Source organism: Sphaeroforma arctica, assembly GCF_001186125.1.
Source record: "Sphaeroforma arctica JP610 unplaced genomic scaffold supercont1.408, whole genome shotgun sequence".
NCBI lineage: Eukaryota > Ichthyosporea > Ichthyophonida > Sphaeroforma > Sphaeroforma arctica.
This window is the reverse complement of record NW_014040150.1, coordinates 42681-54114: the sequence shown is the minus strand read 5'-3', so window position 1 is coordinate 54114 and position 11434 is coordinate 42681. Positions and strand designations below refer to the sequence as shown.

The following is an 11434-nucleotide window of genomic DNA, read 5'->3' as shown; positions in this document are numbered from 1 at the left end:
ACTAACTTAAGTAAGTACGAACGTAACGTACTACTACTAATACATATATATATATATATATATATATATATATATATATATATATATATATATATATATGGTGAACTAACTATTGATTACAAATACAAATTACAACTCTAGTTCGAAGGAGATACATAAGTGCACATGGCTCTGTGATATACCCGCTTATCCGAACGGGATACGATACAGAAATTGCTAAATATTCATATTTAGAGCAAACCGGTACAAACAAAGTCAATTTTAAATACTTATGCATAGTGCGGATATACATCGCTCGAGGTTAGGCTTGATTCATTATTCTCCAAACAGGATCACAGCGAGAAATGTAAACACGAGAGAGCGGTTGACAAAAAGAACTCGCACACGATCAGCTTCCGTTCATGTTATAACAGCTAGCATAGCTTCGAACCGAGAAAGCCGTACGATTATTCTTTGACTGCGGGTTTTGGTCTTGGCGATATTTCACAAGTTGGTATAGTGGGAATGTCATCAAGGAAAGTTGGGAACAATTGATATATAAGTAGAGTATGCTTATACAAATGTACTACAACTACAGATTACTCCACAGTTGAATCAAAATAGCGCGACGTGAAAACTGACAGAATTTATGATAGCCTTTTCAGTGAACGGACATATCGAATTTGTCAAGACATTATGGATCTTAAATTCCGTTCGCAATTGTCAATGTATAATCATCGGGAAGGTACAGTACGTACAGTTATCCTTGGATGATGAACCCAGATGTCAATTATACGCACGTTTCTTAATACTTGGTCATAAGTCATCTACAATTACTTACGACTGCCGAAAGAAATTGAAATATTACATCAAGACATTGAGATCACTGCTACAGACGAAGTAAAGCCTCAAATATAACACTAGCAGACCATTTAATTTATTTATTTTGGAAAATAAGAAATTTTACCGGAATATTTTGAAGATATTTTTATGAACAAAACCACGTTCTCAGATCAAGCCTGCCTCAGCTCATCATCACAAGTATGTAATAAAGAGCTATATGATAAACAGCTGTAATCCTAAACTCTTTTTAATCAAGGGTTTGCAAAACGACATTATCATCAAGATTAATTTATCACTAATTTTTATATTATGTATCTCAATCCTACTAATGATGTATATGTAACTCAATCCGACTAATGATATATATATATCTTGCGCCGACTTTATATTCTGGTGCTGGGACGTCTATCAGATTTGAAGACATATGCACGTTTGTTCATCATTCATTACTCATATAAAGAAATGACAACAAATGCATTGAACAAGCAGATAAGAATTTTAAACTCACTAGACAAACGTTTGTAGCGGTTTATCATACCGCTCTTAAACATACGAATATATGTACACACCTGTATGGTATCGATCTTTCAAGAAAAAAATATATTCAAATACATCACTACATCTCAGAACTATAGTATCATTATATGACAATTAGCCCTTACTTAATAAACAATGCACTTGTAGTTAGACTCGGCAAAGTCTCGACAAACGATATGATGCTGATATCGCCAAATATGGTAGCAAGTAGGCATAGATATGAACTGCCTCGCCGGAACAATATCATCACATATAGACCCATTATTTTTCTGAGATAGCACAGCAAACAGGAAGATGAACACAGCAGAATAGATACCACTTTATGAAACACCGATGGAAGTTCAGGTGCAAAAGATATAGACGAGTCATAGCATCATTTTAGTGGCAATTTTACCCGACTCGCTACGAATAGCACACAGTAGAGTGAATACCCAAATTATATTTAAAAACAAAACAAAATGCTGGCATAATCGACCATAGTCGTAGTTTTAATTTCGATCATATCAGTGAGGATTCACGCTCACGAGTACTCCGTACACTCAATACAAATTAAGAAAATTTCCACAGATCACCAAGCAGGCCAAGCAAATCAGTTACACATAACCAATATTCAAGAGATGCAAAACAAGTACATAGCTAAAGGCTGCACATCCGACTGTTTAACCAGATCTATTTCGAAGTCCGTACTACCTCCTCGGAAGTGTTGTACAAGACTACGCACAAAATTCAATACACAATACGAGCTACATGTACAAGTAGAAAGTCGTCATCATTGGTAGCCGAATGGCCTAGAATTACATGACAAAAACCGACATTGAATTTTTACAATTGAACGGAGACGAGGTAAAAAATAAATAAATTGCTGAACTAGTCACAAAGACGTAGGTACCCTTCAAACAACATATACATGATACTGCACGATAGACAGGTGTACTACTGTTTTTCAAGAGACAGTCAGGGCTATGTTCTGTATTCGAGCATGGGATCTGATAGAAAGTGCACTAGAGGCTATTAATTCATATCACTGCATATATCACGACAACAGACGAGTCACTGAAAATTGTTTTTGAAAAACTGTTGCAGGCATATAATCCCGTGCTAGAGCATTCCACACAACATGTGCAAAGTATAAGCAATTCAAGCATATGATTTTATATAGAGAATAATTGATCGGAATAAACGATGTGGATTGTATATCAGTCCGAGAGGTTGTGCAGTATTTAGTAGACCGTGCATATTATTTCAGTACATCATTACTGGATACATATTTCCTATCTAAGGGCTTTCTTTATAAGATAACGAATTTTCTATCTAAGGGATGACTATCCAAGTAAGAATATATACAACGATACTCTTCTTACACGTAGATGTATTACATATGATGGCGGGGTATACTCTGAAGGTGAGACAATATTGGTAGTATGGATATTCCTGACGAAGTACAAACACTGCAAGTGATACATTGGCAGTGGAAAAGATGGTATTGATACTACTGAGGAACGTGTCGATGGACTTTTGCATTAAGGTCAATACGCGGGGCGTGTTCTTGAGCGGCTTGTTGGGCTTGATGAGCGTCAACTCGAAAATGCTTCTGGGCGTACATTTTCCATTACAAGGCAATAGTGTACGGTATATAAAGAGAGTCGCCGCTTCTGCTAGGAGTAGTAGCAATAGAAAAATAATAACGGAGAGTCTCATGTCTAAATAATGTTCTTAGTTAACTAAGACCATGGCGTGTATCCCAATTTGCAAGTTGATAAGTAAAAGCTCATTTTGATGTAGCTCTGGAATACGTATAAAGATTACAGGAAATATATAATGATTAATACAATCTAACTTTGAAAAATCGGATAATAGAACTGTAGTATACTTTCGAGTTGCGAGACTAAAGTAGACAGTAGGTACTCTTTTCTGCATAGAAATATTATATTTCACCAAATATTGAATATATTCAAGAGAGGAACTCAGACCTCAAAGAGAACTGATATATGATAAAATAAATACAGTGCAAGATAACATACTGTGAAATAGGACAATTGAAGCGTCTCACTGCGCCAGTTTGGTGTTTAGATTTTGAATTTGAATTTCTTAAGTGAGTACAGAGATGAGCTATGATATTTCCCGCTATGGCTAACCAGGATATCTCAAATTCACCAGTGGTGTGGTGTGACATCGGGCAGCCTTCAACTTCACTCTGAACCAGAATTTCGTAAGATAATCTCAACGTATCACATTCAATACTTCCGGAACTACCCATACTGACTCAACTTAGATTACCACCCAGAGTGTGGGCCAGCTTTATTCCACACAATGTCACCTGAATTTTAGCTCCCACTCAATGGTGGAAGTGTTATGTATCCATCGTCGCGAATTAACGCACCGTATTTTCTCCATCATTGCATCACTAGCAGCCTTAATCTTCGCTCCGAAACAAAATTGCGGATGATAGTCTCAGCGTATCACATTCAATATTTTCGGAAATACTCATACTGATTCAACTCCGATTACCATTAAGAGTGTGGACCAGCTTTATTCCACACAATGTCACCTAAATTTTAGCTCCCACTCAATGGCGGAGGTGTTCTGTATCCATCGTTGCGAATAAACGCACCGTATTTTCTCCATCTTTCCATCACTAGCCCCGAGCTTCTTGCATCAGTTCGACAATCTCAACTTCCCATCAAATATAGACCTATAGCAATTTGCCTCAAATTGGGAAATAATAAAATTATCCCTATTGGAAACTGAAAATCTAGGGAAATTTAAGGGTGTATGAAAACCAACCTGGAAAAGCTAACATGCGTGTATTCGGCGAAATAAATACGGATAACAAAATCGATAAAGATCAAGTTTGCGCACACACAATCGTAAACTCTATGTAGCACATAACCGTGTCAGTTCTGCTATACAAGACACTCATGTTTCACACAGTCACTCAAAAACCCAAAGGGAACGTATACATAAGAGTACATATACATATACACATATAAAGATTTACGATACAACCCCATTCAATTATATCCACACACATGTATGCACTCTCCTTGACACAGTGGGTATAGATACTTGTACTAGAGCACCATCAACACGCCTATCTGTGCATGATTGGAACGAGATCTCGATGAGTGTGAAACTACTGTTGGGCAACACCTTAGACTACAGCAAAACAAAAACACATTGGTACAATAGTAAATATATATATATATATAAACGGAGGCTCGCCATAAGTGAGTCTAACTTTTGCAAGAAACTGAAGTATTGATCTTGCGGCAAAGAGACAAAGGTAAAAACTGGCCCATGCACACAGTTGCCACGTAACGTTCAAGACAGGGTGACGTATGCGGTAGAAGGTCAGAATAGAGCCAAAACGTCGTTGACAGAATATGCACATATAAACATCATTCGTCTTGTTTATTTTGGAACCTGAAGGGGTTGATTGGTGATGAAGGTGGATTTATCATGGATCCTACGAGTGCTGGTGCTGCTCTTCCCACACGCAGGCTGATATTGCATTACGCAGTAAAAAAAATGGATGAGTTATGTAGAAATCTGAAATTATACCAGCACATAGGAAAGCTGGCGCCGACGCTGAGGCACTCAGGCTCTATTTTGATACTTTCCAAGTATAGATTGATCATCTAAAGTTGCGTGGTCTTGATCAGATTCTACAATTTGACGAATGTCGCTTTGGAGCCGAGATAAAAAAAGATACGGAATATCAAAGTCATGAACACACCAAGGAACAAACATACGTAGAAACTGGAAAGGGCGAACAAGCCGTCTTATCACTATTGGTATCAACCTACTAGTGCTAGTGATTATATTAGATAAGCCCTCTGCAACAAATGACGCGATGAAAAGGAAGGAGAACATGAAGACAATGCCCACAGAGTTGGAAGCTTAATCGTATGTGGTAGGCACTAAGGGTGATACCAAACGCTTGAAGGCTTTACACGCACATAAAGAAATATTGTGTCCACGTCTCTTCTTTTATGAAGCTAGAAAACCTCTCGAGCCATATATTGACACAAAGGATGCGGGTGGACTGACTAAAACAATATTTTGTGCATGGATGGAGACTTCATAAACGAGATTTGTGACAGTAAGTCACTGAGGATTTGATGCCGCGAACGATCTATGGTGTGGTTTGTCAAAGTAATACATGCAACTGATCACTTGACTCAAATGCTTGATCGATTATCATTTCGAAAGTTGAGGGTGTAGGTACACACATACTCAGAAAAGCAACGTCCTACGCGAATCTTACAAGCCGTACAGCAAACTCCCAACAAATGTGTAAGGATATACTACATTCGAGTAGGCATTTTTTGCTTACTTGGCTGGCTTTCTATGAGACTCTTGAGTCCTACAATTTTGTACCAATTTTGTGGATAAATTATTCATGACTCAGATCGGACATTCGGCTACGACCAGAACAAGTACTCGAACAGCCCCTTGTTCAGCCGAACAACATGAGTTCAATACAAATAGGCATGGCGTCTTTAATATAGGGATGTTGACACGCCGGATTCTTCGCGCTCGCCAGGACGGCAGGAATGACGAGCATGTACGAGTAGTGCGGAGGAGCCAACCCCTCGACAGAGTCGTGCCCAGGATCTGCGGGAAATACTACTATTTCGGAGAGCAAGACGCCGACCGATACTGATCAACGTTATACGCACTCAGCCGCGAGACACATCGCTTTCTACTGAGGAACGCGCATTGTTCGCATACGAGCAAGAAATTGATTCGCGTCAGATGCAATTAAACAATAACCCAACGGAGGATTCCACTTTCCCGGACAACGGAATGATCCAACGATTCCTTCATGGGATGATCCAATGATTCCTTCAGCCGATTAAAATTATGTCGGACTCCATGCGCCCGGAAGGAGGCCATGAGACATTCGGGACAACAGTTCGAGAGTATGGGTTATACGTGATTGTCGCCATTTATTGGATCCAGGCACCAATTTGGCCAACGACGATTTCTTTTACAGCACCGGGAGGATCCTACTACAACAGCGCAGGCAGTGCCAAGATAGCGACCCCAGTCTTTCCTCGAAACAATCCCCACGTACACAGCCACACCGCGTTATACCTGGCAGGTTGTCGAAGCCGAAATCTGACATGACGCACGGATTCAGCGGGAGTTCTGCACGCAAGCGTTATACACGCTATCACCACTGAGATTGATTGCAGGCAACCGTTCAAACGAATCTATAATACAAATCTCAGTATGCTCACCAATGCGCTGGGAGCTTTCCAGGCAGCAGGAAGATCGTTCATCAGTATAGCGTATCCGGACATCCAGGTTCCATACAAATCTCAGTATGCTCACCAAGGTGCTGGGAGCTTTCCAGGCAGCAGGAAGATCGTTCATCAGTATAGCGTATCCGGACATCCAGGTCACAGCGATCCTAGATGCTTATGATTCATGAAACCAACCCAAACAGTGACACATGCTGAGAGGACGCTGAAATCCACCTACAGTTATCATGGATCATCGGTGGTCCAGGCATACACAACAGCTAACATCTGCCAGCCCATATAACACCTACCGAGGAACTAATGCACAGCAGCCGTATCAAAACAAGCGTGGGCGTTCGATAATACGCTCCCCGACCACCCGTAGCCCAGGTCGAGCGGATCACCATACACGAGACGATAGGTACGGTAACGGACGACGCGCGCCTTCTATCGAATGTCTACTTCAATGCTCCAAGTGTACACTGCGACGCAAGAGTCATCAGTGCCTGGTGTGACACATGTTCCAAGACTGGCCACTATCACAACAAGTGTCTATCGCACTCACACACGGAAGCTAATGCGGCAATACCACACTCTACTGCAATGACAAGCGGAATGAAGGGGTCTAGTCACAACGGCACTTTGCGAAGAAGCACCAATACGCAAATACAATGATACAGGCGCACAGCCTTCAATGATAATTCAAGTGATTATAAAACAGCTTAATTCTGGGCTTCGAGATACCAATCCGATTTACTTGCACGTGTACGGCGGGACAGGCAAAACCATCCTTACCCAGCAAGTGCAAATTACTTATTATCGGAGGGGCTAATATCTACAAGGGTGGCTACCAAGTGTGAGACACACGAGATAACATTTCTGGTGTCGGAGTGGATTCCACGAGATTGTGACATCCTACTGGGATTCAATACTTTGCAGGACAACCTAATTGGTACCACGTGGGGCGCGGATACGTTGCCTCCTACATTCACACTGCGGTTGCCAATACTGCAACCGGTCATATTCTTGGTGCTTAGAGCACTGGACTACAAGGTCACAACAATGGATGAGGTCCGAGCAGCCGATCTGGATGCGGACGCTAAAGAATACGACTTCGCACACCTGGACCGAGTGGCCGGTCTGCTACACAAGTCACCGAAGATCAACGAAATAAAGCTAGAATTCAATGCAGTGGCTTTCGACGCTAATCATACAAAGAAGATGAGAGACTACAGAAGTAGACGTATTTCTATATACGTTAATAACGTTTTACGTCGTCAGCACGAAGTAATTCGGGACTTGTATTCAAATTAATATAAGTATAGATGGGCCAGCCCGAGAGAACGTAAGAGTCATTGAGACCTCTTCTCAGATTATTCTATTTATAGGACACGTGCCACCGGCTAGCCGAGAGCCGAGGTCCGAGACTGAGTGTAGTAACAGAAATATGATATATTCATTTCTAGAGAATATATCCGAGTGCTAAAGTGTTCTGCATAAGGTTTCTCATACTGATCATATGAGTTTTTACCCTGGACAACCCAAGTGGTTGAACATTAATACAAACATCATCAGTATATAACTGAGGGTGAGATCATAAATAAATTCGTTCGAACGCATCATACTTTAGATACACTTGCGCTTTACATATAGTCCCCCACATTGCACTCTAACAGAAGATTAAAGGTGTAAAGCTTAGACTACACTTTATAAAAGACGCTCAGCCCTCAGGACGAGTCTATTCACACGTGACCCGGTCTTAAAGGAAATTGAACTTCTTAAAGTGGCACAATTACACCAACGTAAGAAAGCTGAACCGGGTGACGTTTTAAACGGTGATCAAAGATAAAAGTAAAACTGAAACGAAGGACGACTATAGAGCCACGACCAACTACGTTCTCGTGAATTAGCAAAGAAACAGGATTGTGTTCCACTTGCCGCTGGAAGCAGAACTCAGCGAACATTGTACCAGTGCAAATATCGTGACAGTATGCGACATGACGGGGTCCTACCATCAACTGGAATTGAACGAGGAGTCGCGGGTATTACTAGCATACGTAACTGCAGACGGCGTGTTCCATTGTTCTACATACATGCTTCCAGGAGGGCATCGAGACATGCAACATTGCACAACTACCATCGTCGCGGAGATCACGGATGCAAAATCATATATGGATGATGCACCTATTGCAACAAAGAACTTAGCGTCAGATCTGTACGGAAATATTTGCTTCGTCATTGGGACCAGGTCTTGCAGGTCGTGAGCATTTGCATAGTTAACGACATCCAATTACAGCCACCAAAGAACAAACAATTCATTTTGGCGGACGTGCCTGTGCAGTTTTACGCTACATAGAGAACATATCAGAAATGCGTCTACTATACTTCAGAAGAGGGCGATAGCGTTGTTCAATCATCCGGCACCTAAGAATAGGGCAGAGCTCTTTTCCCTTTTAGCGGTGCTTTCGTGGCGGGGACGATACTTCCCAAACATGGCTCGTATAGCGGCCAGGTGAGAGACACTACAGATAAAAGCATTAACACGCCTATTACTGCTAGTCATGCGATGCGAAGCATTCAGTTATACCATCCCCTTCCGCACCAGCTATTAGTCATAACGCCTGACGCTAGCAATGAAAATATCGACGCTTCAATTCTCATTCAGATCCCGTCACTTGGCTAAATGTACTTGACAATGCGAGAGGTATAGGGCGAAGCTAGGCCATTCCCCAGTAGTAATACATCCACAAACACCTCGTTAGGTTTAAACAGACAAAGAGAATGCATTGTACCCAGACAACCGGAGGATCCGGTGATGTAAACCCCAATTGGGAAGTCAACAACTCTGGCAGGGTTTATACCATACCAATCATTGAAGGACGCCTCAATGGTTATTATTGACGCAAGGAGTCATGCAACAGCTCAGAGTGGTACACTCGATCTGAATCCATGGAGTGGTCCACTTGTTGGGAGGGGTTCCCCTAAAAACTCAATTCAGCAGAGTGGTATACTTACTGGGAGTAGTTCACTTAACCAAAGAACGCAGAGTGGTCCACTAGCTGGGAGTACTTCACTTGATAGGACACAGAGTGATACACTTGTAAAACAACAACGAATTGACAACCAATACACGCAGTTAAGATCACCTCTATGGGGCATACCTCCTTCTACTCACCCTTCAGTGTTACCGGTGAATATTTCTAATGTGGACACAATTTAGAAATTTGGTACGCTCGCCAGTCACTCACCTCAAGACTATGATATTAGAATCGGCCCGGTGCGATTTCTCTATCCATCTTCACTCTTCTGTAGCTAGCCCAATGCTGCTCAGCGCAACTATGGCGATACTAACAGGGAGATGGCAGAATGCGCATATTCTATTTTCAGAAACTTTGCGATCTGTCGGAGGTCAGTGAGGGAGGTAAATTTATATCCCAAGCTAGCTGGTCACAAAATTCCATCTGAATAGCATGATTGATGTGAAATTCTTTGCTAGCGTACACGATCGCATTTTGGATGTTTATACCGCATCGGGTGGTACCGGTATTTGAGGTTGTGAGGATGCGTATGCTAATTGCCCCTGGCCGCTTGTACACGAATCTCTGCTCTCGTTTGTGTAAGATTCGGTCTAACGCCTTAGAGTAATTAGTGAAATTCGAAGTAAATAAACGAATGAGTCTTTTGGTAAATTTAGGTATGCCTCGTGAAAACAGCAATACTCTGAGGGATTGTGAGGCTGGGACATTGCCTATATATAATCCTCTCAGTAGTGTTTCGTTGCTGCTCTAATAGATACTATGGTATGTTTCGTTGGGGCGAATCCGAGAGACTCATAAAATCCTATCTTTAGAAGAAAAAAAGAATAGAAAAAAAAATACTCCTGATGTCCATAGTTATTGCATCAACCAATAACTTGCCACTTATCAAGAATTACCGACTTAGCCTTCATCAGACTGGCACATCCGGTTGGCTGACCGGAGGATAAACAAAGCAACGTTATTAGTCCTTAGAAACGTATGGTCCGTTGAGCCATCTCGCTACCGAAGTATTCAGATATAAATAGATCTGGTAGGTTAATATAGTTCTATTAATAGAACTATACCAAATCTTATATTTGGTGTTTTACTGGGGCCTTTTAATGGCCTTGGCCAAATATCTGATATGTAAAATGGAAAAGGTATTAATTAATTAAACCGTTAAAAACTATTTAGGAAACTTAAGTTCCTCGTACTATTAAGAGTACGTTTATAGTTTACGTACTGCTTAAGAGTACGTTTATAACATAGAGTCTAACGTAGAGGCCCGGCTATTACATTTACGGACATTACTAACACAGCGGTGAATATGGTGGTACTATTTATTATTTTTGAAATAAATAATATTATCCCTATTCGTTCACAATGATGCATGGCGCGCTCTACTTTTCTATGATTGCCGATGTCATACCCATCATCATTTCACACAGCCCGGACACGGGTCTCCGTAACGGTAACCGCATAGTTCAATTTTCACCATGGAAGTTCACGTTAATGGCTAAGTTGGCGGGCGGTAAAGTCGACCCGTCGATCATTCTTCCTCAGGAGTTTTGGCGACGCCTTGACTTGAGCGGTCCGTCGCCGGCACCCCATGGGTTGGGTTACCGATTGACTCTATGTTTTGCCACTACACGATCGCAGCAAAGCGATTCCTCACTAAATGTCATGGCAGAACTGATGGAATACAATCGTCGACTGCGGCAGTCGAACGGGCGCAAGAATTACAAGAAGACGCACCTGGAAGTGGCGACCAGCAATACCACAAACATCTCAGAGATACCACCAGTGTAG

At 41.5% G+C, this 11434-nt stretch overlaps 1 protein-coding gene across 1 annotated transcript; it reads left to right on the top strand.

The window, feature by feature from the left end:
* Positions 1–11008: 11008 nt before the first annotated feature.
* On the top strand, positions 11009–11434 carry SARC_05973 (hypothetical protein; the record flags this gene model as incomplete). The annotated part of the gene is made up of 1 exon (XM_014300143.1): positions 11009–11434. The coding sequence occupies one exon, from the start codon at positions 11009–11011 to the stop codon at positions 11432–11434; it is 426 nt and encodes a 141-aa protein (XP_014155618.1).